This window comes from Lepisosteus oculatus, chromosome 11 (assembly GCF_040954835.1).
Source record: "Lepisosteus oculatus isolate fLepOcu1 chromosome 11, fLepOcu1.hap2, whole genome shotgun sequence".
NCBI classification, from domain to species: domain Eukaryota; kingdom Metazoa; phylum Chordata; class Actinopteri; order Semionotiformes; family Lepisosteidae; genus Lepisosteus; species Lepisosteus oculatus.
The window spans coordinates 9,127,108-9,154,854 of record NC_090706.1 but is presented as its reverse complement, the minus strand read 5'-3'; the positions used below and the strand labels follow the sequence as shown (position 1 = coordinate 9,154,854).

The following is a 27,747-nucleotide window of genomic DNA, read 5'->3' as shown; positions in this document are numbered from 1 at the left end:
GATCTCAGGATAACTCACCCTCTTAAACACAAACAAAACAAAGGAAATAATAACTATTTCAGAAAGATGTTCTATTCCTATGATCCCTATAACTGTGAATAGAATGGAAATTGAATGAGTAATTGAATATAAATACCTTGGGATGATTATTGATTGTAAATTAATTTGGATGACCAATACAGAGGCAAGATATTTGAAGGTGCAACAAGGGTTTACAGTATGTATTAATAATAATAATAATTAATAGTATTGGCTGGGCGACACCCGAAGAAGGCTCCACAGCCTAAACTAGAGGTTTGCGACAACCAGGAGACTCACAGTACTTTTACAAAGTTCACGATTTTGTGCTTAATTCATAAATTGTAAAGTTCTTCTATACTGGCAATAACTTTATTTTGTTACCAAGATCTAATAAAAAGTCTGAAAATTTTGGACAACATTTCTTCCTTAAGGTATTTTAGAAGGTTGCGTACATGTTATATACATTGTTCATAAATTCCTACATCATCCGTCACAGTTCAATCAGAAAATATGGGACAGAGATCAGGTTATTTGAGTTTGAGGTTTATATTACTGTTACTGGCAGCATGCCTGCTTTGTAGGTAAAAGGGTGCACACCGAAACAACCTTTGCCTCAATCTTGCTGAGAACAGCAGTGCTCTAGTCCTGTCATGTCTATGACATTGAAAGATGTAACTTACGTACAGTATATAAGCATTCACACCTAATCAGTGTATATATATATCAGTGAGAGACTGAAACTCCAGTAATCCGGAACAGGCAGAGAACAGTAAACCATGTCAGTAATTACACAGCTATTGTCCGACACCACCACTGTGTGTGTAGTTTTCATTACAACGTTAGTTGTCTTTTTCTACTTGTTTTTCAAACCCTCCAAAGCATCTTCCTATAAATTTCCCCCCGGGCCACGACCCTGGCCGATCATCGGGAATCTCAATGTACTGGGCATGCAGAAACCACAGGAGACTTTCTGTAAGGTGAGTGACAGCAATTGTCCGGAGTGCCTGATTTATGATTAATAAAATAGTCTCTTTATATGTACTGTATATATTTATATGGCTAGTCTGGGTTGTTGGAACAGGCGACCTCTTGTATGTTCATAACACTTGGAAAAAGATCATTGAATTAATTTAATGCATTATATTTATTTCACCAGGTAAGTAAACTGATTTTCATTTTCAGTGATAAACAGGAAACCCATTTATAGAGTAGGGTATTTAACTTTTAGTCAAGGGAAGAGCAGCAATGTCCCCTTGAAGTCTGAACCCACAACCTTTCTTTCCAGAGTTTTAACTGCTACTCCAGGTTGCTGCCTAAGAAAACCAGCTGAGTTCTTTAATCATGCAGTCTTATCTGGAGACATGTAAAAATCTGAGATTATTTCATACTACTGTATATTGTATATAATGTAAATGTGAAAACTAATCATTAATCCAAATAAATATCCAATTTCACTAACTACTTAATTTTGCAACGCACCTGTAGAAAAGGAATAACAGTCTTTTAAAGATAATGCCTATGTAAATGAGCAAAATAAATGGCTCAGGAAAAGGTCTACATGTTTTGATTTTTCCTGACATCTGTTAATGTCTAAACTGACAGGTCAGAGGGCTGTGTATCTGTATTGCATCATAAACCTTCACAGAAGTGTAATGAGCCAGAATGTCCTGTTAATTGTATCCCTCTGTATGGTTCCTGGTGCTTGGAGAGTAGACTTTTTGCAAGAATAGTTACTCCAGGTTGCTGCCTTAGAAAAGTCGAGTAGAAGAAGTCGAGAAGAGTCCAGTATTGCTGTTTTGAGATACATGTAAAAATCTGTGTTTTTTTGTTGTTGAATTATATAGTACATAAATGTGAAAATAATCTTTAACCTAAATACTTATCCCAAACTATTTAATTTTGCATCTGTGGAAATGGAAGAAATCGCTTAAAGATAAAGACAATTCAAAAGAGCAATATAAATGGTTCAGAAAAAGATTGATACAGGTTTTGATTTTTCCTAACAAACATCTTTTAATGTGTAAACTGACAGGTCAGACGGCTGTGTATCAGCATTGCATTACAAATCTTTACAGCAGTGATACGGGCCAGAATATCCTGTTAATTGTATCCTTCTGTATGGTTCCAGGTGCTTGGACAGAAGCCTTTTCACAAAAATAGTTTAGACTAGTTATAGCACAGGAGGCACCAATCACAAAGTGAAGTTTCTGAGAAATACATGTACTGTACACAATAGTTGGTGGGACAATACAGTATATAAGACCTGGTAAGACTTGAAGATCCAGCTTTTAGCTCAATTAGCAATGAAAAATGTGAAAGGATTACAATCCTCATACAGCATGATTACTTAACAGTCTGAAATGTGAGACACAGTCATCTTGGCATCATTTGGGTAGTTTTTTTAATTTAATCTGTGTATATACTGAACAGTACCCTGGAAGACCAAATACTGTCATTCCCCTAATTAAGCTATAGACTCCCAGTTACAATCATTAATTGGCATGAGAACGCAGACTCTTTCCTACTTCTACTTTCCTGCAGTCAGTCAATTTGTCAGTCGTGGTGACTCAGCTCTTGCTAAAATGCCTGTCTTTTAGCCAAAAATCAAGAATTACAGAAGAAACTTTTGTTTCTCAGGCATAAACTTGTCTGTTCATACTGTAGCTCTCTGGAGCTACTGTATTGTGTGGGTGCCAATAGAAAATTTCCTTGCAATCAAAATCCTGTTGATGTAGTCTGTGTGCACCACCTCAGTCTTCTCTTCTCCTCTGTTTCCCTCTTCAGCTGTCAGAGCAGTACGGCAATGTGTTCACTTTCCACATGGGCACACGGAAGTTTGTAGTCCTGACTGGATATCAGACAGTGAAGGAAGCCTTGGTGGACCAGGCAGATGACTTTGGAGGAAGGGGACAAACACACATCTTAAACTTAATTTCAAAGGGAAAAGGTAAAAAATAAGTAAACTCACTCTAGTGCCTGAACTTTAATATTTAATGCGAGGGGAAGCTCTGTGGTACACTGGTAAGTATTACTGCCTAGCACCATGGGGCCCTGGGTCCAATTCTGGACCTGAGGTGTTGTCTGCATGGAATTTGTATGTTTTCCCTGTGTTTGTGTGGGTTTCCTCTGGATGCTCTGGACAGTGAATTGGTTTCTGGGTAAATTGGTTCGCATGAGTGAGTGTCTGTGTTTGCCTTGTGATTAACTGGCGTCCCATCGAGGGTGTATCCTGTCTTGTGCCTGTAGCTTGCTGGGACAGGCTCTGACTCCTCTGCAAGTCTGAACTGCATGAAGTGGTTAGAAACTGGATGGATGGAAGGTTCAGCTTGTTGTCAATATTTTTCACAATCTCCAAATCAGAAATGTAAAGTTGCTGTACATCACATTCCCCTTCTTCTACATGTGGATATAGCCTGATTAAAATATAAGCAGAAAATATAATTTCCTGAGGAATAAGCGACAGAAAACAGACCATACAGAGTTTCTGTCATCTTTCATTTCAAGGTATTGTATCTGCGAATGGTGAGTCATGGAAGACGCTGCGTCGGTTTACTCTCTCCACCTTGCGGGACTTTGGCATGGGCAAGAGAACCATTGAGGACAGGATCGTGGAGGAGTCCAAAATGCTGATAGAAGTCTTTGAGTCCTACAAAGGTACCCGTCAAATAGTACATCCTCCTTTTCTTCAACATGGCTTGCAGAGAGAGCATTGCATTTATAGACTGCTATTGAACAGTGATTAGGACTAGCATCACTGAAAACAACAGACGTGTGAAGAGCAGTGTCACCTTACTGCGCAAGCAAGATGGCTTGTTTCTACATCACTGAGCAACTCATATCTAGCACTTGCTTTTGATCTTGACCCATGTGATGATGCAAGTCTTTTGTTTTACTTCCTCCAAGGTCAACCGTTTGAGCCTACTATCCACATCAACTCCGCAGTGTCCAACATCATATGCACCATTGTGTTTGGGGATCGCTTTGAGTATGACAACCTCCGGTTTCTTCGGCTCCAGAAGGTTGTGAGCGACAGCGTTAAAATACTAGCCTCCCCACAAATCCAGGTATGGGACTGCATCGGCTGGGTCGACAGGATATCATCATTTTTCTGTCAATTCTTGCAGTGAAATTACCTTTCTAAATAAGAATTTAGTCTTGTTTTACTATGTTAAGAAAAATAACCTAGTCTCATTCATATAATTGTTTCTTCTTTTTTGAGTATATGATATACTTTCATATGTATTTTAAAATAAGCTTATTACAGTATGTAGGTATAGTACTCGTTATTGTGTGTTTCCTGTTTATCTTGTTTGCAGCCACAAAGGGTTGTTGAAGAAATTGTCTATAATTATCTTTTCACACAGTCTTTCCTCAAGTAGTTTGTGATATTGGACACCTAAATCCCCAACAATCATTTAGCACTTATGCATGTTATTTAATGTAATGTTTAACACACATGCAGAATAATCAGATAGTGAAATAATCTAAAAGCACACTAGCCAGCTGTAAGACTGTTCCAGTTTGATTAAGTCATTTTATGTTTCATAGAAGCTCTGGCAGTATCATAAGTCAAGACTGAAAACATCCTCCAAAAGAGACACTTTTTAAACAGTATAGATTTGTCTTCATTCATTATAAAGACCTTGTTGGTTATGGACATTTCAAACAGTTCTCATCATGGTCATGTTCATAGATGAATAGAACACAAGCAAAGAGCTCATGGAACATTTCTTGGCACTGGTCTAAAAGTGAGAGGAACACAAAACTGTAACACAAACAGTCAGACTGAAATACTGTAGCATCAGAGACACATCTCCAAGCAGCCAATCCACACACCCACTACACCAAAAAGACATAACCAATACATCTGTGATTTTTAACACTCTTGAGCTCTGTTACCCCAGCAGATATCCATCATGCTATATATTTTAATCAGTAAAACAAGCCTTCCAAGAATAGAAAAAGTCACACTTTGACTTCAGGAACAGAGAGCAAAAGTGCTTATTCTCAAAAACAATGTCTATTCATTTTCAACATTTTACTCACCATTGCAATTGGTAATCCTGTTGGGGGCTGGCGTTTCAGAACTGCTGGTCCTGTGGTCCTGCTTCACAAAGCTCATCACCTTTTTGATCCTATTTTCAGTTGGAAAAAACTCCAAACAAGTTTTCTGTTAAACTTTATTTTATGTGTTCTTTATACAAAGGTCACCTTAGATTTACTTGTAATCTTGTAATTTTCACTGCACTCATCCTGTCCTTTCATTCTTTTTTACAGCTGTTCAATGTCTTCCCCTTCTTAGGCTTTTTTTTAAGCGATTTTAAGAAACTTTCAAGTTATGCAAAAGAGAATCAGTCTTTCTTCAGGAATCTGTTCAAGGAGCGCAAAAAGGCCGTTGACCCTAATGACATGAGGAGCTTCATCGATTCCTTCATAGTGAAGCAACGCGAGGAGGTGATGTTCTTCTGACAGTATTTTGTGAGCTGTGAATCACTGTTTCTGTCTGCAGCTCTTGGGAAAGTAATGTACATAAGACTCATGTAAAGAATATCTGCTGTTTTCCATCCACCCATTTTCTAACTGCTTCTTCAAATTCAGGGTCACAGCTGAACCTATCCCATCAAGCAATGGGTACAGAACATCCTGATCTGGATGCTAATATATCACAGAGCAGACAGAGAAGATCACTGACACTATAGACACATAGGGCCAAATTTACCAGTAAGCCAATTAACCTACTGTGGTAGGAAACCAGAGCCCCAGGAGCAAACCTACATGAACATGGGGAGAACATACAAACTCCAAAATGATAGCACCTAGGTCCAGAATTAAACTCTTGGCCCCCAAGGCTGAGAGGCAGCAACACTAACCACTTCTCCACTGTGCCACCTGTCTGTTATTTAGTTCTTTACAACTGAGATAAGCATTTCAATGAATTCTCTTTGCATTAGATAAAACGCCATTTTCCAGTGTACAGGAACCTAATTTTCAGTTAGATTGGTGTTTTCTCTGTTGCTTGTGGGTCTATTTTGTACAGCGATAGTAGCATGATCTCTGTAACAATATTTCTTGTTATAGGAAGCTAAAAACTCCCATACATATTTCGACGAGGAGAACATGGTAGTCACATCATCCAGCTTGTTTGGGGCTGGAACAGAAACCACATCCACCACCCTGCGCTGGGGCCTTCTGCTGATGATGAGGTACCCTCACATTCAAGGTGGGTATCTCACTGTCCTTCTAATAGGAATAACTAACTAGAATCATAAGGATAAACAGACCATAATAATGATTCAAATGTTTTCTTACCTAAAACAAAGTTTTGAGAAAATTGCATTCACTGTGTTATTCAAAAGCAGGTCTCAACGATATACTGTATTTGCGGCTGTATATCCTAGTCTATATTTCAGCTCTCTGTGTGCAATGATCCAAGACAAACATCTAGAAAAACTGGGGTTTCTAATCCAAAATATGTGTTAATTACAGTCCCTTTAAACTTGAGTGCTATAAAAGAACATTCAACAGGAAAAACACTTGACCCAGTATGATTTGCTTTTAGTGGGAAAAACGAGTGGGTAAAAAGTACTTTTACTTATGTTCAAATCAGCATAGAAGACAAATTCCAGAAACTCACTTGAGATGACACTTGTGCCATGGATTGGGTATCTGTCCACACGATGAATTCTTCCTCAGACGTATATCAAGCACTGTCCGAGAGATGTGTACTTATAAACCATCCACACCTTTTCAGTATCTAGAAAGGAAACCAAGAAAAAACAATTTCATATCAGAAGTGGCAAGTATATGTTGCTTAGGCATTGAACATAAGGCTTTAAATGAATATTTCATCCCCTGTAGCAGCACTTAATACATGATAAATTAATGATTAATAGACGAACATGAACACTATACTTTTGTACAGCATCCCCATAATATTGCTTTATACTGGGTTTCTGTTTATTTATAATGGTGTCTGACTTTTTAGAGCTGTAGGAATTAAGAAACTTCAAATCAAGCATATAGTCTAGAAAACAAAAGGGTTCAATAATTCACAACATTGAAAACATGTGTTGAAATGAAGTGAGTTATAACTTTCAAAACAGTAAAATATATGCACTGTGCAAATAATTGGGCCATTAGAAAATATGTGTAAACAAGCTGAGCTCACGCTATTTCTAACTCCTCAGGGCTGTCACCCAAATATGCTTAATCTATCTGATCTCCACCACAGAAAAAGTGAAAGCAGAGATTGAGAGAGTGATTGGGAGAGAGCGCCCTCCAATGTCTGAAGACCGGAAGAGCATGCCCTACACTGACGCAGTGCTACATGAAATCCAGAGGTTTGGAAATGTGGCGCCCCTGAATTCGCTGCACGAGACCACAGTGGACACCACCTTCAGGGGCTACAAGATCCCAAAGGTGAACCTCTCTGTCACACCCCTCACTCTTACTCCCACCCAGAGACAGACCTCACAGGGTCACAGTGGGAACTTGTGAAAAAGTGAATAGGGCCTAGTGTATCTTACAGCCTCTTGAAGCATCAACACTATGTCTATAGTGGACATTAGGCTGGGAAAATCTCAATTAACCTGGAAAAACAAGATGCTAACTGATAATATTAATATCTGTTCTCTCTTTCAGCTTTTAAAACTTGAATTAGTTAAAAACTTTTTCAAATTTAATAATGATGCCAGAAAAGGCAACTGAATCAAAGAGGTTTTGTGTAGAACACACATCATCTAATACTTTACACATTAACCTGCTGTCTGTCTTCCTCAGGGCACCCCTGTCATTCCGCTGCTCACTTCTGTGCTGTTCGACAAGACGCAGTGGGACACGCCCTTTGAGTTCAACCCTGGCCACTTCCTGGATGCTCAGGGAAATTTCATTAGGAAAGAAGCCTTCATGCCCTTTTCAGCAGGTCTGTGTCACATTCGTAGCCTGATCATTTTCTTATTTCATTTCATTAACCTGGCTCATTTTCCTGCCAGAACCCCTGGGAGGCTGCTCATCACTCCAATGTACAGAAAGCATACAAGCCTGATCTTTGCTCTTGTATGAGTCTGAAGGCCAGAATTGCTATGCTCTGTTGGATGCACTCCTCCTAGTTTGTTTTTCTAAGAGCATGGACACCCAAGTACCAGTGCTTACAGTCTGCTCCAGTTCGTTTCTATAATCAACTCCTTAATTATATAATTGAGTTAATTATAAATGGACCAGCACTGGAACCTGCATACTCTGTTGCAATTTTTCTGTGTGTTTGCTATCAGAACAGTACCTCATTGGGAATATGGGACCTTTTTAATTTTAATCCATCCTTGCAAACTCTCTGTAATGTATCTTCTGTCCTTTCCAGTTTTACTGAGCTCTTGTCATCCACAAGTGATTTTGCAAATGAAATGAAATGTTTGATCTGACACACATTGACTAGAAATATACAATACGCATTACAGGTGGACTCTAAAGTGTATCCTAATCTTGACTCTATTTGAACTGTTCTCAAAAAAACAACTTTTGGAGCACCTTTGTTTTCGTACATGTGTAACAGACTAACTGCCATTAAAGAATTAAGATAATTATTATAAAATGGTGAATGTTGCCCATTAGATTATCGAACGTGGTCTCACAGAGATTAAACAACTCTGTGAGGACCGCTGCTGGGATAGAATTCTGGCCATCACAGGGGCCAGTCACCACCCCAGGCATGAGCTCTTCACCCTTCAATAAAGTTCAAGTTCAAGTTTCAATTAACACTGCTTCATGGAAATAGCCACATTCTACTGTCCTGAAAACTCAGTGACATACATGTAATCTTATTTTGATAAAGCTATGCTTTCATTTCCCTCATATTTTCTTAACTGGAATTGTATATACATATAGGGAGATAACAGATTTAGCATGTCATTGCTGAAGTCCCAGTTCACATTTAAATTTTGTTCTACAGGACATACAAATAAACCTGGGAAAAAGATGTATTTGCAGGTTTCTCAAGATTATAATTTCAGTTACCCATTGAGTAACACACAGCAGGTCTCCCTGTTTCCAAATGAATGCTTCATCTTTCTTTGCTTCTCACTGTAAAGATCCCTGTTTTATTAAATTAGGCCTGCTTGCTTTACAGATTTTACAACTAAAACAAAACATAAAGTAGAGCTGCGACATATATGGATGATCAATTTGCAGGCTGCTAATCTATGTTTGCATATTCATACCATATATACGTACGAACGTGCAAGAATATGACAAGTGTTTTAGATTCTGGTAATGCTTGTCGCAAATTTGTAAATATTCCAGATTGGAGGAGGTCATTCACACTAACAAGTTCTTTGATTCATCCTGCGAAACTGATCCCACAGTCTCCTCCACTTGTTTCCTGAAGATGTGTTTATTCACTGACTGTTTTTTTACAACCTGTCCACACTGTCTCGATGAGAACATCGACTAACCTGTCTAAATTCTTTCTGCAGGTGGTTTCTTTACGTTTGAGTACCAAGTTACATGACAGTGTGGTGTCCATCTCCAGGTCCTGGTGATATACCTGTGTGTAGATCCCATTTCTAGATCAATCTGCTTTGTGGTGTGCCCTGCAGGTCGGAGGGTTTGTCTGGGCGAGACTCTGGCCAAGATGGAGCTCTTCCTGTTCTTCACTGCCCTCCTCCAGAAGTTCACCTTCCATCTGCCCCCTGGTATCCGGCCTGAGGACCTGAATATGGAACCAGTCCTCGGCTCTACTGCATCCCCACATTCCTACAAGCTCTGTGCTGTCAGCCACTGATGGTCAAGGCTTTCATTCAGTCTGTGTCGGCCTCCTCTTCCACACTGAGGCCACAGCAGCCTGTTGTGTCTCTGTCTCATCTCACTGAAATGGGATTTCAGAGTTTACACCTTGAGATTTACACAGCTACTGATGATGTGGGATCTCAAATGGTTCATAACTAGCTTTAAACAGTGAGTAGAGTCCTAGAACAAAAACATAATTAGTTAATTTGACTTTTTAATGGTGACCTGATTTGATATATGTTAGAGTTTCAAAATATTTTATGGAATTAATAAATCAACATTTTACACATTAGATTCTCAGACCTTTCCAGACTTGCAAACACTGTGCACAACTCAAAAAGAGCTACTGTAATTAATCCATCATAAAATTGTGGTTTCAATCAAATAGTCAAGAAATAAGCTGAAAGAAAAACAAGAAGGCATTGGGGTTATCAGTACATTTGAATGGAGTCATGACCTATTTTACAGGCCTGTGCTGTTAATGCACAGATTCAGTATTAAATATTGCAGCCATTTAAAATGAAACAGACATATTTAAATGCCCCTTCTTGAGAACTTAATACTGGAGTAGTGGCAGTCATTCCTGCTCCACAGACCTCTTGTATTCACTTCAGAGAAAATAAGAAATTCAAGAAATTACAGTAAACGTAGTTTACAATTCTTGATGAATAGACAGGAGGAGGAAAACCAGACAACCTGTAAGACCTTCATGTCCATAAATGAATATCAATGAACAAGTCACAAGTAAGGTCTTGATAACTTGCATGTCAGTATATCGGCATGTATACTGTAATTATGCTTCACATTTGCAATGTTAAAATATTTATGAGAATCTAATAAAACGGAACTATTGACTTAAATGTAACAACTCAATGTGGACGAAACTGACTTTTAACTGTTACATTTAAATCATACGTTCTCATTTACTGATTGTTGATCATCATAACTACTTTAATGTGTTTAAAATAAACTGATCTCAAAGTCTCAATCCGGCATTTTGTGTACATTGTTAGAGCAATACAAGAGAAAGAACAACATTTGCTTTATCTTATTTTGATTGTCCTTTTCCTTTGCTTAAAACATCCCTTTTCAACAAAATATAGCAATACTGAACAACAATTCCTCATCACGAGATATGTAAACACCGCTAGTTCAAAGAATAAAAAAGTGAGCTACCACTCTGTAATAACTCAAATAGTGATGAAAACAACTTTGGGAATAAGAACGCTGTACAGGAAGCAAGGAACAGCTCTGTGAGGAAGGGCCGTTGTGAAAAAAGTCACCTGTTAAGGAGGAAAAGGTTACAATTGGGACACATCCTGTACAGCAGGCTGATTGGATAATTGGCAGCCAGAAGGGGTGGAGTTACTGAGGGAGAGGAGCAGACAGGACAGGCTCTGTGTGCAATTCCACACATTCCAATGTCAGTGAGAGGAAATGACCATCCCCTACCACATTGGTGCTAATATATAGAAATATTACGGATCTTACTCTGCGCAGTAAAGTAAATCTGAAGTATTTGAGTATAAAACAGTACTTTAAAGGGCAGATTGGCTGATTTCCCATCCGCCTTTCACCCTGCCCTTCCAGGTTAGGTACAGTATAATGTAAGAGATGTAGAAACAGTATATATATATAGTGTCTTTGAAAATGTTTTTCTGTTATGTTTGTTTCTTTTCCCAGTCTTGAACCATTTGTATTTAGAGTAACGACAATGTTTGAAAATAATATTTAATGCTACTTTTCCTGTATCCAATCTTTTATTTGGGGAAGGGGCATCGTCTTATAGTATACAGAATAACTACATTGGTTTATTTTTATATTTTACAAACAACTTTAAGCAACACAGAGTGCTATTTAATAGTGCATAAGTAATACATAAGTAATCTTGCGTTCTACATGTTGATACCGTATGTAAAACATAACAAAAGTAAAACGAAAATTGAAAAAATGTAAACCACATTAATAAAATCAAGAGTAAAACTAAATCTTTAAAATAGAAAATTTTAAAAGATGCCTTTGATTGAGTTTTTTTTTTTGACGAAGGCAGCATGGAGATTCCAAGCTTAAAAAACTGAAGTTCCTGTTCGAGAAAGTTTCATGTCAGTATAAGTTTCTTTTCAGAGCTTCTTGGAAAAACTGGCCATACAATACGGGGTGGACCTACTGTATTTTAGATCATACTTTTCCGTTATAGTCTGCTACAAAACTAAACTCGCGATTTTCAAATCATCAAATGCCCTTTTTCTCTCTCGGATAAATCTCCCACTGATGAGCTACAAACATATAAGACGACATCTCAGGCTGTAAAAATGACAAAGACTGGATTTTTTCAGGTTTTACATGGGTATTGAGTGAATCTGAGTAATTTCTGTAGGAACAGAGATCGGGTCCTTTGAGTATAAGGTCTATATAACTTATTTGCAGCGCGGTCGCTCTGTAGGTAAAAGGGTGCACACCGAAACAATATTTGCCTTAGTCCTGTGAACAGCAGTTCTCTAGTCCTGTCTCGTCTATGGCATTTTAATATGTAACCTATCCGTTAATAGGTAATCAGTGTCTATATATCAGTGTGAGACTGAAACTCCAGTAATTCGGAACAGGCAGAGAACAGTAAACCATGTCAGTAATTACACAGCTATTGGCGGACTCCGCCACTGTGTGTCTACTTTTCATTACAACGTTAGTTGTCTTTTTCTACTTGTTTTTCAAACCCTCCAAAGCATCTTCCTATAAATTTCCCCCCGGGCCACGACCCTGGCCGATCATCGGGAATCTCAATGTACTGGACTTTCTGAAACCACAGGAGACTTTCTGTAAGGTGAGTGACAGGAATTGTCCGGAGTTCCTGAGAATTGAAGGGATCCCTATTATAATTAACAGTCTCTTCATTAATACAGTATATACTGTATACTGTATATCGCTTGTGCGGCTTGTCGGAATAGGCGACCTCTTCTACGTTCATAACACGTGGAACATAATTCTTTATACTAATCTATGCATTTTCTTACAGCTCTCAATATATTTTATAAATGCATTTAAACAAAATAAAAAGTTAAATACGAAAAGTTTATAAAACACCGCATGAGTAATGCATTATCAACACTTTCAGTGATAATTCACGTTTATAGATCAGGGTATTTAAAAATGCAATATTTAGGTAACAGGACAAACGGCAATGTCCCACTTGAAGTCTGAACCCACAACCTTTCTTCCTTTTAAGCCTCTGGTCCTTTTCTAGATCCACGTAAAAATCGATGCTTCTCGTTATACTATACTGTATATATATATGTGTGAAAAATAATCATTAACCCAGATAATTAATCCAAACTATTTAATTTTGCAATGCATATGTAGAAATGGAATCAGTCTTTTAAAGGTAAAGAGAATTTGAATTAGCTACATTATTGGCTCATTAAAACACCTTGTTGTGATTTTGCCTAACAAACATCTTTTAATGTGTAAACTGACAGATCTGTGTATCGGTATGTTCTGTATGATTCCCGGTGCTGGGAGAGAAGCTATTTTGCAAGAATAGTTTAGAATACCAATAGGCACCAATCACTGAGTGACGTTTCTGAGCATTACACAGTGCATGTACTATACACAATATGTGCTACAATACAGTATACAGTATAAGACCTGGTAAGACTGGAAGATCCAGCTTTTAGCTCAATTAGCAGTGAAAAAGGTGAAAGGATTACAATCCTCATACAGCACAGAATTACTTGCTAGTCTTGAATCTGAGACACATTTTGGCATCATTTGGGATGAATGGAAAAATTGTAGTTTTATAATTTAATCTGTGTATATACAGTACCCTGGAAGACAAAATACTGTCATTCCACTAATTAAGCTTTGGATTCCCAGTAACAGTGATTAATTGGCATGAGAATACCACTTTCCTGTCAGGGAACCAATACGTGGAATAGGAGGATCCTTATGCGTGACCGGAATCCCACAGGACACAGAGTAGCAAAGGGACAATCCAAAAGACAAAATCCAAAGGCAGGGTCGATAAGGGAGGCAAAGGGTCCGGTAACAAGAGATAGTCAAACAATTCAAAGGCAAAATCCAGAAGGCGAGGTCAAGAGGCAGAAGCAGAAGCAGAAGATTCGTAACGGGAGATCAGTCAAAAAGGTTAGGAAACACGCACTGGAGAATACTAAGATAGGCTTCTCAATAGTGAGCGTGGGAAGGTGTGCGAAGGGGGTTTAAATACTGAAAGGAAAGGGGTGTGATTGGATGATTGGTTAGGGAGTGAGAATTTGAGGAATCTGATGCATGTGAGAATGTGCTGGGTTCAATCAGGGATGAGATTGGGAAGCAGAGGTTCCGGGAATGTAACGTCGTTTGCGAGGGAGAGTGTGGGGCGTGACAGTACCCCCCCCTTTAGGGTCGGCTCCTGACGACCTCAGAGAGCGAGTACGAACAAAGTCATCAATGAGGCTGCGATCCAAAATATCTCTCTCCCAGACCCAGGAACGTTCCTCAGGACCATAGCCCTCCCAGTCGACTAGAAATTGTTGGCGACCTCGGAGCCAGCGGGCATCCAAGATCTTATTGACCGTGTAGGAAGGCAGACCATCAATGAGTCGTGGTGGGGGTGGAGGTGGCCGAGGCCGGGAGAGGGGGGATCTGTGGTAGGGTTTCAGGAGAGAGACGTGGAAGGAGGGGTGCACCCTGAGAGTTGGAGGAAGAGCAAGACGATAGGTTACAGGGGTGAGCTGGGAGAGGATGCGAAAAGGTCCAATAAAACGGGGTCCCAACTTATGTGAAGGCTGTCTAAGGGGCAAGTTTTTAGTAGACAGCCAGACAAACTGTCCTCGTCGTAGTCTGGGCACAGGTCGTCGATGACGGTCAGCGGTGGTCTTCTGCCGCAAGGAGGTCTTCAGGAGGGCGGATCTGGCTTGTCTCCAAATCCTCTTGAGGAAAGTGAGGCGCGTCTGGAGGCAGGGAATATCCGAATCAGGGATAGAGTCCGGGAGAAGAGAGGGTTGGTATCCCAGGGAGCAATAGAAGGGAGACATCCCAGTGGTGGAGGAAGAGAGAGAGTTATGAGCATACTCAGCCCAGGGGAGGAGAGAGACCCAGTCATCTTGAGAAGCAGAGACGTAAGATCGAAGGTAAGTAAGAAGGTCCTGGTTGGTTCTTTCCGTCAGTCCATTGGATTCAGGATGATAGCCAGACGTGAGAGATGTGGAAGTCCCGAGAGATTTGCAAAAAGTTCTCCAGAATCTTGAAATGAATTGAGGTCCTCGATCTGATACAATATCCTCAGGAATGCCGTGAAGTCTGAAGACATGAAGAATGAAGAGGTCAGCCATGTCTTGAGCAGATGGGAGGGCAGGAAGAGGAATGAAATGAGCCGACTTCGAGAATCTATCTACCACGACCATAATGGTAGTTTTGCCTTGACTCTCAGGAAGATCTGTAAGAAAATCCACTGAGATGTGGGACCAAGGTCTTCTAGGGGTTGGGAGTGGTTGGAGTAAACCGGGCTTCTTGAGACGGGAGGATTTGGACATGGCACAGATGGGACAGGCCTGCACGAACCCAGTAACATCAGTCCTCATAGAAGGCCACCAGAAATGTCTAGAGATGAATTCCAAGGAACGTTTGACACCGGGGTGACCTGCAAATAGTGAGTCATGACCCCAGCGAAGAACAGTGGAGCGTAAGGTATCCGGAACAAAGAGTCTGTCTGGAGGACACTGAGGGGGAACGGTTTGGTTGTGAAGTGCACGTTTGATTTGGTTCTCCAGGTCCCATCTAATAGCAGCCACAATTCTCTCAGGGGGTATAATGGGTTCAGGAGGGTCCAAAAAGCCAGGAGGATCATGGAGGCGAGATAGGGCGTCAGCCTTTATGTTCTTGGATCCTGGTGTATAAGTAATAAAAAAATGGAACCTAGAAAAGAAAAGTGACCAGCGGGCCTGGCGTGGATTCAAACGTTTGGCAGTTTGTAGGTAAGAGAGATTCTTATGATCTGTAAGAATAGTAAAAGGGTGTAGGGCTCCCTCCAACCAGTGTCTCCATTCCTCAAGGGCGAGCTTGATAGCCAGTAGTTCTCGGTCTCCAACATCATAATTAGTCTCGGCCCGGGACAATTTTTTGGAGAAAAAGGCGCAGGGGTGGAGGATACCCTTCTCTCCATGACGTTGAGATAATATGGCACCGACTCCGTTGGCTGAGGCATCCACCTCGAGAATGAATGGAAGGTTGGGGTCTGGGTGACGGAGGAGGGGGGCTGTGGTGAACAGTCTCTTGAGATGAAGGAAAGCTTGGTCTGCCTCAGGAGTCCATTTCCCTTGATCATGACCTTTTCGGGTCAGGGCTGTAATGGGGGAGACGACAGAGCTGAAATTCCTAATAAAACGGCGGTAAAAATTGGAAAATCCTAGGAAACGTTGAATTTGTTTTAAATTCTGGGGGGTTGGCCAGTTTTGTATGGATTCAGTCTTGGCAGGGTCAATTTCAATGCCCAGGGGTGAGAGGATGTAGCCAAGGAAGTGGATTCTGGTAACATGGAAAGTACACTTTTCCAATTTGGCGTAGAGTTTGTTCTGAATCAAACGATGAAGAACCTCACGCACATGAGAGACATGTTCCTGGGGACTTTGGGAAAAGATCAGAATATCATCCAGGTATACCAGGACATATTTGTGCAAGATATCCCTAAAGATGTCATTCATGAACCCCTGAAAGACAGCAGGAGCATTAATCAGTCCAAACGGCATTACTTGGTATTCATAATGACCGTGGGTAGTAATGAATGCCGTCTTCCATTCGTCACCCTCCCGAATGCGGATCAAATTATACGCACCGCGGAGATCCAGTTTAGAAAAAATAGTGGCGCCCCGGAGTGATTCCAAAGCCGATGAAATCAGAGGGAGGGGATAACTGTTCTTGATAGTTATGTTATTCAGACCGCGATAATCAATGCAGGGTCTGAGAGAGCCGTCTTTCTTTTTAACAAAGAAGAAACCGGCGCAGGCAGGTGAGGAAGAGGGGCGGATGAAACCAGATTCCAAGGACTCCTGGATATAATCTTCCATAGCCTGAGTCTCTTCGTTGGAGAGTGAATAGACATGGCCCTTAGGGGGTAGGACCCCTGGAATTAGGTCTATAGGACAGTCAGATGGGCGATGAGGCGGGAGGGATAGGGCCTTCTGTTTACTGAAGGCTAGGTGTAGATCCGAGTACTGGGAAGGGATATTGAGGAGGTTATCTTGAGATATGTAGGAGACGGAAACTTTCTGAGGAAGCTGACAACAATGCGAAAGGCAATGGGAACCCCAGGCTGTGAGTTCCCCTTGTGACCAGGAGATGTGTGGGTTGTGAATCCGTAACCACGGGAAACCAAGAACCAATGGGTGAGAAGGGGATTGAATGAGAAAGAACCGAATGACCTCCTGGTGGGTGGCGCCGATGCGAAGAGTGAGGGGAGGGGTCTGCCACTTCACCAGACCAGGGGAGAGGGGGGAGCCATCAAGAGTGAGGAGCCGAATGGGCTGGGTGACTGGCAACCGGGGAATATTCCAGGACGAAGCGAGTCCAGAGTCAAGGAAGTTCTCTTCGGAGCCCGAATCAACAAAAGCAGAGAGAGAGGTCTGTCCAGTAGTCCATGACAGGGTGGCTGGGAGAAAGAGTCCAGATCTGGGAGAGGAAGAAGTGACACTGGCCATAACAGCAGGTGGATAGGAGCAAGGAGGGCGACTGGGGCAGGCAGCTCGGAGGTGATCAGGGGAACCGCAGTAAAGGCAACGCCCCTCACGACGTCGGCAATCTCTTTCCTCGGAGGTCAGTCTATGGAAGGAAGGCAGTTGGGAGGGTGTGGGAGGGGTCCGATTGTCCGACCTTCGCTGTTGCAGCCTGAGCTCTAGTTCAAAAACTCGAGAAATGAAGGAGTCAAGTGATGGGAAGTCCAGGGGCAGGTGCACAACGTGATCCTTGAGTTCATCAGATAATCCAAGGCGGAAGTAGTGAATCAGGGCATTGTGATCCCAAGCGAGTTGAGCAGCCAGAAAACGGAATTCGGAAGAGTAGTCCTGAAAAGAGCGAGATCCTTGAGTAAGGGAAGTGAGGCGTGCAACAATGAGGTGGCGAGAGTGCAACTGCCCAAAGGCAGATTGTAGAGCTGTCTGAAAAAGGTGGAAGTTAGCAGTCTCAGGAGCGTTTCGAGAGATGAGATGTCCAGCCCATTCCAGAGCTCGTCCAGAGAGGCAAGAAACCATAAAAGCAATTCTTTCTCCATCGGTGGGGAAGCAGTCTGGACGGATGTGGAAAGCCATCTGACATTGAGTCACAAAGCCCTGACAACTGGAGGAGTCGCCATCAAATTTTTCCGGGAGGGGAGGGGGTAGAAGATTAGTTTGTGTTTGAAGCGGGGGTGCAGGGGCAGGAGCTGCAGGTGGGGGAGACGGCGGAAGTGCAAAGTGGTCAGCTAGTTGCTGGACTGCAGTAGTTAGCAGGTCCAGATTCCGGGAGTGTTCAAGGAGAATAGAAAGTTGACTCTGGTCCGCTGGATCCATTTTAATATGGCTCACTATTCTGTCAGGGAACCAATACGTGGAATAGGAGGATCCTTATGCGTGACCGGAATCCCACAGGACACAGAGTAGCAAAGGGACAATCCAAAAGACAAAATCCAAAGGCAGGGTCGATAAGGGAGGCAAAGGGTCCGGTAACAAGAGATAGTCAAACAATTCAAAGGCAAAATCCAGAAGGCGAGGTCAAGAGGCAGAAGCAGAAGCAGAAGATTCGTAACGGGAGATCAGTCAAAAAGGTTAGGAAACACGCACTGGAGAATACTAAGATAGGCTTCTCAATAGTGAGCGTGGGAAGGTGTGCGAAGGGGGTTTAAATACTGAAAGGAAAGGGGTGTGATTGGATGATTGGTTAGGGAGTGAGAATTTGAGGAATCTGATGCATGTGAGAATGTGCTGGGTTCAATCAGGGATGAGATTGGGAAGCAGAGGTTCCGGGAATGTAACGTCGTTTGCGAGGGAGAGTGTGGGGCGTGACATTTCCTACTGTATGTTCTTCATGTGCAGTCAGTCAATTTGTCAATTGTGGTGACCCAGCTCTTGCTAGAATGCCTGTCTCTTTAGTTTCTCTAAACATCAAGAATTACAGAAGAAACGTTTGTTTCTCAGACTTAAACCTGTCTGATCATTCTGAAGCTCTCTGGAGCTATTATGTGGGTGCCAATAGAAAATTTCCTTGCAGTCAAAATCCTGTTGATGTAGTCTGTGTGCACCACCTCAGTCTTCTCTTCTCCTCTGTTTCCCTCTTCAGCTGTCAGAGCAGTACGGCAATGTGTTCACTTTCCACATGGGCAGACAGAAGTTTGTAGTCCTGACTGGATATCAGACAGTGAAGGAAGCCTTGGTGGACCAGGCAGATGACTTTGGAGGAAGGGGACAAACAAATACCTCACAATTAATTTCAAAGGAAAAAGGTAAAAAAGTAAACTCACTTCAGTGCCTGAACTTTAAAACAAAATACTTTGAATCAATATTGAATGTGAGGGCCAGCTCAGTGGTGCAGTGGTTAGTCTTACTGCCTAGCAAAAGGGGGCTTGGATTAAATTTTGCACCTGGGATGTTGTCACCATGGAATTTGTATGTTCTTCCTGTGTTTGTGTGGGTTTCCTCTGGGAGCTCTGGTCAGTGAATTTGGCTGCTGGGTAAACTGGTTTGAGTGTTTGCGTGTCTGTGTCTGCCTTGTGATGAACGGGCGTCCCCTCCAGGTGTATCCTGTCTTGTGCCTGTAGCTTGCTGGGACAGGCTCTGACTCCTCTGCAACTTTGAACTGCATGAAGTGGTTAGAAACTGGATGGATGGAAGGTTCAGCTTTCAATCAATATTGTTGATAATCTCCAAATCAGAAATATTAAGGTGCTGTGCTTCACATTGTCTCCTTGTCTTCTTGGAGATATAGCTTGATTAAAATATGAGCAAAAAACTAAACTTCTGCATGAGAAATAGTTGACAGAAAACAGACAATTTAAAAGCTTTTGTCACCTGTCATTTCCAGGTATTGTATTTGGACAGGGTGAGTCATGGAAGACAATGCGTCGGTTTACTCTCTCCAGCTTGCGGGACTTTGGCATGGGCAAGAGAACCATTGAGGACAGGATCATGGAGGAGTCCAAAATGCTGATAGAAGTCTTTGAGTCCTACAAAGGTACCATCAAATAGTACATCCTCCTTTTTTTCCCAACATGGCTTGCAGAGATAAGGGAAAGATACTTTATGCATCTGCACCTACTTGATGCAAATTCACAAAACTGGGCTTTGCTTCCTTAACTGAAGTTCGCAGGATGAAGAACTATGACTTTAAAATGACTATTTACCAGGTTTATTCATTGCATTTATAGACTGCTATAATTGAGCAATGATTATGACTAGATAAAAACAACAGATGTGTGAAGAGCACCTTTCTTGATCATGATAATGTCGCCTTACTGCCCTAACAAGATGGATGGTTATCACTGAGTAACTCATACCTAGCACTTGCTTTTGATCTTGACCCATGTGATGATGCAAGTCTTTTTTTCTTTTCCTTCCTCCAAGGTCAACCGTTTGAGCCTACTATCCACATCAACTCCGCAGTATCCAACATCATATGCACCATTGTGTTTGGGGATCGCTTCGAGTACAACAACCCCCAGTTTCTTCGGCTCCAGAAGCTTGTGAATGAGAATGTGAGGCTAATAATGTCCCCAAAAATGCAGGTATGGGACTGCAAGGGTTGGGTTAACAAATTATCTTCATATTTCTATTTTTTTTTTGCAGGAAACTACATTTTAAATAAGCATTTAGTCTTGTTTTAAGACATTAGGAAAAACAACGAATTGTTTCTTCTCTAGTTTTGAGTATATGATATACTTTCGTATGTATTTTAATACAACTGTATTATGTGTGTGTAGTACTCATTATTGTAATTGTCCAATTTAAATTACTCAAAAATGTAAAAAAAAGACACATTACCACAGTTTAACAGTTTGTCATATGGTCAAAAGCACCATTGTGTGTCTCATAATCATCAGCTGAAATAGCAACAGCGCTGTCTGATAATTACTATTTTCAGGTCATGTTTAGCCATTAATTTCTTAATCACTTAATAGATCAGATTCTGAGGCACAATATATGTTATTGCATGTTCATGTCAGATTCTTATCTTCTTTGTGACTGTTACAGTTTGTTAAAGTCTCCATGTTTCATTATTAACAGTATAGTTTTCTCTTCAATCATTATAAAGACCTTGTTGGTTATGGACATTTCAAACAGTTCTCGTCATGGTCATGTTCATAGATGAACAGAACACAAGCAAAGAGCTCATGGACCATTTCTTGGTACTGGTCTAAAAATGAGAGGAACACAACACTGTACAACACAAGCAGTCAGACTGCAGTCTTGAAATAGCATCAGAGACACATCTCCAAGCACCCAATCTACACAACCACTACACCCAAAAGACATAACCAATACTTCCGTGCTTTGTAACATTCTTGAGCTCTGTTACACCAGCAGATGTCAATCACTCTATATATTTTAATCAGTAAAACAAGCCTTCCAAGAATAGAACAAGTCATAGAAAAGAGCAAAAATTATTTAGAAAAACAATGGCTGCTCGTTTCCAAAGTTTTACTCACCATTGCAATTGGTAATTCTGTCGGGGACTGGTTTTTCAGAACTGCTGGTCCTGTGGCCCTGCTTCACACATCGCCTGTTTTGATCCAACTTTCAGCTGTAAAAAACTCCAGACATTAAACTTTGTTTTGTTGTGTGTTCTTTATACAAGGGTCACCTTAGATTTACTTGTAATAATAATAATAATTGCTTACACTTATATAGCAATTTTCTGGATACTCCAGTCCAAGCACTTTACAGGTAATGGGGACTCCCCTCCACCACCACCAATGAGCAGCATCCACCTGGATGATGCGACAGCAGCCATAGTGCGCCAGAACACTCATAACACACCAGCTATCAGTGGTGAGGAGAGCAGAGTAATTAAGTAATTAATCATAGATGGGGATTATAAGGAGGCCATGATTGATAAAGACCTTTGATTGATAAATTTGGCCAGGAAACCAGGGTTACACCCCTTCTCTTTTCGAGAAACGGGATTTTTAATGACCACAGAGAGTCAGGACCTCGGTTTTATATCTCATCCGAAGGACAGCGCCTGTTTACAGTATAGTGTCCCCATCACTATACTGGGGCATTAGGACCCACATGGACCACAGGGTGAGCGCCCCCTGCTGGCCTCACTAACACCTCTTCCAGCAGCAACCTTAGTTTTTCCTAGGAGGTCTCCCATCCAGGTACTGACCAGGCTCACACCTGCTTAGCTTTAGTGGGTTGCCAGTTGTGAGTTGCAGGGTGATATGGCTGCTGGCTAACATCTTACATCCTGTTCTTTCTTTCTTTTTTTCCAGCTGTTCAACATCTTCCCCTTTATAGGGTATTTTATAAAGGATTTTAAGAAAGTTTCAAGTAATTCAAATGAGACTCAGTCTTTCTTCAGGAAGCTGTATAAGGAGCGCAAAAATGCTGTTGACCCTAATGACATGAGGAGCTTCATCGATACCTTCATAGTGAAGCAACACGAGGAGGTGATGCTCTCGTGACAGTATTTAGTGAGCTCTTAATCACTGTTTCTGTGTGCTGCCATTGGAAAAGTAATATACATAAGACTCATATAAAGAATATCTGCTGTTTTCTATCCATCCATTTTCTAACTGCTTCTTCAAATTCAGGGTCGCAGCTGAGCTTATCCCATCAAGTAATGGGTACAAGTCACAGGACACCCTGGACTGGACGCCAGTTTATCACAGGGCAGACAGACAAGAATACAGACAGCACAGACTCCAAGGCCCCTGTTTACCAAGAAGCCAATTAACCTACCAATGTGTCTTGGACTGTGATAGGAAACCAGAGGCCCTGGAAGAAACTCACTCAAACAGGGCCCCAATGCTGAGTTGCAGCAATGCTAATCAATGCACCACCATGATGCCTGTCTTCTATTTTTATTTTGATTGACTTAATGAAACACCTTTCTGTTAGTTAAACCTCCATTTTCTAAAGTATGGGAATCTTATACTTTAGTTAGATTGGCATTTGTTCTGTTGTTTTGGGACACAGTATTTTTATTTGTTTTGTACACTAATAGTATGATCTCTTTTTATAGGAAGCTAAAAACTCCCATACATATTTTGACGAGGACAACATGATATTCACATCAGCCAACTTGTTTGGAGCCGGAACAGAAACCACATCCACCACCCTGCGCTGGGGCCTTCTGCTGATGATGAGGTACCCTCACATTCAGGGTGGGTATCTCACTGTCCTTCTAATAAGAATAACTAATTTGAATCATAAGGATAAACAGACCATAATAATGAGTCAATGTTTTCTTACCTAAAACAAAGGATTGGGATAATTACATTCACTGTGTTATTCAAATCTACAGTTATTTCCCCATCCTGCCTCAATGCAGTCAATGCAGCAATAGGAAAAAAAAACAACGTATAGTACTTGTCAATTTCCTCTCTGTGTGTAATGATCATCTAGAAAAAAAATATGTATAATTCACAATGAAGTGAGTTACAGTCCCTTTAAAGATGAGCACTATGAGAGAATTGTGAAAATGGCAGGAAACATTATTGGGAAACAGCAACCCCAGCTCTGCAATTTATATCGTAATACAGTTCTAGAAAGGCAAGGAACATCATAGCCGATCCCACACACCCACTCAATTCTCAATTCATAATACTCCCATCAGGAAGATGGTATAGGGTACCAAATTCAAATCTAAACATTTATAAAAAGTCTTTTGTCCCTTATGCAATAAAACTGCTCAATGAAAGTATGGAATATAACTATGTATTTATGTTTCAAATACTGTTGTTATAATTTCATGTGGTTTTATGTAACTCTTGTTTTGCTTGTGTGTTTTCTACTTCTATGGGTGACACCTAAGACATATTTCCACAGTAATTCACACTAATGTATCTCTCTAAAAGAGAACTTAATAGCAGCAACACTCAAGCCAGAATAATTTACTTTTAGTGGGAAAATTTGGGGGGTAAAATGTAATTTTACTCAAGCTTAAATCAACCCTCCCACTCTCCACTGCAGAGAAAGTGAAAGCAGAGATTGAGAGAGTGATTGGGAGAGAGCGCCCTCCAAGGTCTGAAGACCGGAAGAGCATGCCCTACACTGACGCAGTGTTACATGAAGTCCAGAGGTTCGGAAACGTGCTGCCCATGAATGTGCTGCACGAGACTACAGTGGACACCACCTTCAGGGGCTACAAGATCCCGAAGGTGAACCTCTCTGTCACACCCCTCACTCTTACTCCCACCCATAGACAGACCTCACAGGGTCACAGTGGGAAGTGAGGTTAACCCTCATCAGAAACTCAAAGATAGGAAGAGCATTCTTCAGAAATAACATAAGCCAATACAATGGAAGCTTAGCTGAGTAAGAGAACTGTTACACTTGATAATTTATCTGAGTGAAAAAAATGAAGTAAAGGGCCTAATGTATCTCAAAGCCACTTGAAGCATCAACATTCTGAATGATCAGTCATATATCTGCCAAATATGGGTCCGTAGTGGACATTAGGCTAGGAAATTCTCAACTAATCAAGGAAAGTTAGATACTAACTGTCAATACTGATATCTGTACTGATATCAGCTTTAAAAGCTGGAATTAGTTAAACATTTTTTTCAGATTTGATAACTATTATCTGATGACACCAGAAAAGGCAACTGAATCAAAGAGGTTTTGTGTAGAATACACATCATCTAATACTTTACACATAAACCTGCTGTCTGTCTTCCTCAGGGCACCTCTGTCATTCCGCTGCTCACTTCTGTGCTGTTCGACAAGACGCAGTGGGACACGCCCTTTGAGTTCAACCCTGGCCACTTCCTGGATGCTCAGGGAAATTTCGTTAGGAAAGAAGCCTTCATGCCCTTTTCAGCAGGTCTGTGTCACATTTGTAGCCTGATCATTTTCTTATTTCATTAACCTGGCTCATTTTCCAGGTAGAACTCCTGAGACGCCACTCATCACTCCAATGTACAGAAAAAATATGAGCCTAATATTTGTTCTTGTATGAGTCTGAAGGCCAGAATGCTGTGCTCTGTTGGAAGCGCTCTTCCTAGTTTGTTTTTCTAAGAGCATGGACACCCAAGTACCAGTGCTTACAATCTGCTCCAGTTCTTTTCTATAATCAATTAATTAATTATATATTTGAGTTTATTATAAATGGACCAACCAATTACATTGTCAAAACATTGCAGTGTCATAGAATTGAAGATATAACAGAAATCTAGAGACTTGCTCTTGTATTGGGTACATAAAGTATAGTCGTTTGTATACCAGCATTGCAACCAGCATTATCTGTTGCAATTGTTACACAGAACAGCATCTCATCAGGAATAATATGGGACCCTTTTGATTTTAAACAATTTTAAACTATCCTTGCAATCTCTCTTTTGTTCTTTCTGGTTTTGCTGAGCTCTTAAAATTTACAAGTGATTTTGCAAATGAAATGTTTCATCTGACACATATTCACTAGAAATAAACAATAAACATGACAGATGCACTCTAGGGTGTAGTCTTAGCTTGATTCTATCTGAACTGTTCTCAAATCCAACACATAAATAGCTTTTGGAACATCTTTGTTTTCATACACGTGTAACAGGCAAAGTGGCATTATGATAGTTACGACAGCTTCATAGAAATAGTGACATTTCTACGGTCTTGAAAACTTTAAAACATAGATAGGTATGATGTTATTTTGATTCAACTATGCTTTCATTTTTTCTGATAATTTGTTTTAATTGAAATTGTATATATAAGGGAGATAACAGATTTAGCAAGTTGTTGCTGAAGCCCACGTTCACAGTTACTTGTTGTTGCTATCCTGAGGTGATTATTAAAACTTTTTTTCTATAGGACATTCAAATAAACCTGAAAACAAACATTTGCAGGTTTCTCAAAGTTATAATTCCAGTTTCCCATTGAGTAACACTCAGGAGGTCTCCCTATTTCCAATTGAATGTTTCAGCATCTTTGCATCTCACTGTAAAGAACCCTATTTTATTCGATTAAACTTCCTAGCCCTAAAGATTTTACAAGTAAAATAAAACATTTTCAGAATGTGAATCTATATTTGTGTATTCACACCAGAAATATGTACTGTAGATACTTGAAAATTTTGGTGTTACATTTTAGAAATATTTGTTGAAAAAATTGTAAATATTTCAAATTAGAGGAGGTCATTCACACCAACACGTTCCTTTGATTCTTACCTGTCCACACTGTACCAATGAGAACATTGACTAACCAGTCTAAATTCTTTCTGCAGGTGGTTTCTTTATGTTTGAGTACCAAGTTACATGACAGTGTGGTGTCCATCTCCAGGTCCTGGTGATATACCTGTGTATAGATCCCATTTCTAGATCAATCTGCTTTGTGGTGTGCCCTGCAGGTCGGAGGGCTTGTCTGGGCGAGACTCTGGCCAAGATGGAGCTCTTCCTGTTCTTCACTGCCCTCCTCCAGAAGTTCACCTTCCATCTGCCCCCTGGTATCCGGCCTGAGGACCTGAATATGGAACCAGTCCCCGGTATTACTGCATCCCCACATTCCTACAAGCTCTGTGCTGTCAGCCACTGATGGTCAAGGCTTTCTTTCAGTCTGTGTCGGCCTCCTCTTCCACACTGAGGCCACAGCAGCCTGTTGTGTCTCAGTCTCGTCTCATTGAAAATGGGATTTCAGAGTTTACACCTTGAGATTTACACAGCTACTGAAGATGTGGTTCATAAGCAGCTCACATGGTTCATAAGCAGCTTTAAAAAGCTGTGGAGTCTTAGAAAAAAAAAACAGAAAATATGTGATTAATTAAACTTTTTAGTGGTAACTTGAAGTTATTTCATGGAATTAATGAATCCATATTTTATACATTAACATCTCTGACCATTCCAGACTTGGAAAGAACTCAAAATGGATAATTAATCCATCATTAAATTGTGGTTTCAATCAAACAGTCAAGAACTAAGCTGGAAGAAAAAAAGAAGGCATTGGAGTTTCAAGGATCTGGAGAGGAATGTATCAGTAAATTTGAGCAGTAAATTATAGGCCTGTGCTGTTAAAGGATAGTTTCAATATAAACCATTGCAGCCATTTAAAGTGAAACAGACATATTTAAATGCTCCTTCTTGAGAACGTAATACTAGCTAGAGTAGTGGCAGTCATTCCTGCTCCACAGGCCTCTTTATTCGCTTCAGAGGAAATAAGAAATTAAACGTAGTTTACAATTCTTGATGAATAGACAAGAGGAGGAAAACCAGACAACCTGGAAGACCTATGAGTGAATATCAGTGAACAAGTACAAGTAAAGTCTTGATAACTTGCATGTCAGTATATCAGCATGTACAATGTAATTGTGCTTCACATTTGCAATGTTAAAATATTTGATAAGAATTTAAATAAAATGGAACTATTGACCTAAATATTACAACTTGATGTGGACGAAACTTTATTCATACTTTCTCATCTACTGATTGTTGTTGTTCATCGTAACTCCTTTACTGTGTTTAAATTTAAAATAAAAATGTTGTTCTAAATTCTCAATCTGGGTTTTTTTGTACATTGTCAGAGCAATACAAGGGAAAGATTCCCTTTTTTATTTTCTTTATTTTCCTTTTCCTTTGCTTAAAACTTCCTTTTCCAACAAAATACAGCATTGCTGAATAACAATACCTCATCAAAGAACTGAACATGATCAACATCACCAGCTCAAAGAATAAAAAAGTGAGCTAACAGTCTGTAATAACTCAAATAGTGATAAAAATAACTTGGGAATAAGAACACTGTACAGGAAGCATGGAACAGCTCTGTGAGGCAGGGAGAAAGTCTG

General features: G+C 40.5%; 2 protein-coding genes across 3 annotated transcripts in view; both read left to right on the top strand.

The window, feature by feature from the left end:
- The window catches only part of LOC102688447 (cytochrome P450 2K1-like), a 28,087-nt gene extending 16,323 nt beyond the window's left edge, over nucleotides 1-11,764 (top strand). Inside the window, exons 2-10 of one of the 2 annotated variants that reach the window (XM_069195550.1) lie at nucleotides 901-998; nucleotides 2,806-2,968; nucleotides 3,526-3,675; nucleotides 3,925-4,085; nucleotides 5,299-5,475; nucleotides 6,100-6,241; nucleotides 7,253-7,440; nucleotides 7,801-7,942; nucleotides 9,612-11,764. In XM_069195550.1, coding sequence (XP_069051651.1) covers nucleotides 969-998; nucleotides 2,806-2,968; nucleotides 3,526-3,675; nucleotides 3,925-4,085; nucleotides 5,299-5,475; nucleotides 6,100-6,241; nucleotides 7,253-7,440; nucleotides 7,801-7,942; nucleotides 9,612-9,796 — 1,338 coding nt within the window. In that variant the 5' untranslated portion in view covers nucleotides 901-968 and the 3' untranslated portion in view covers nucleotides 9,797-11,764. Of the gene's footprint in view, nucleotides 1-525; nucleotides 999-2,805; nucleotides 2,969-3,525; nucleotides 3,676-3,924; nucleotides 4,086-5,298; nucleotides 5,476-6,099; nucleotides 6,242-7,252; nucleotides 7,441-7,800; nucleotides 7,943-9,611 lie in introns of those variants that run through there. The other variant, XM_015348395.2, reaches the window with a different exon arrangement.
- A 615-nt stretch (nucleotides 11,765-12,379) lies between these two features.
- Nucleotides 12,380-27,461, top strand: LOC102688241 (cytochrome P450 2K1-like). The gene is made up of 9 exons (XM_069195549.1): nucleotides 12,380-12,622; nucleotides 19,102-19,264; nucleotides 19,843-19,992; nucleotides 20,382-20,542; nucleotides 22,253-22,429; nucleotides 23,005-23,146; nucleotides 23,955-24,142; nucleotides 24,666-24,807; nucleotides 26,320-27,461. The coding sequence occupies exons 1-9, from the start codon at nucleotides 12,422-12,424 to the stop codon at nucleotides 26,502-26,504; spliced, it is 1,509 nt and encodes a 502-aa protein (XP_069051650.1). The 5' UTR covers nucleotides 12,380-12,421; the 3' UTR covers nucleotides 26,505-27,461.
- The last annotated feature ends 286 nt before the right edge of the window (nucleotides 27,462-27,747 follow it).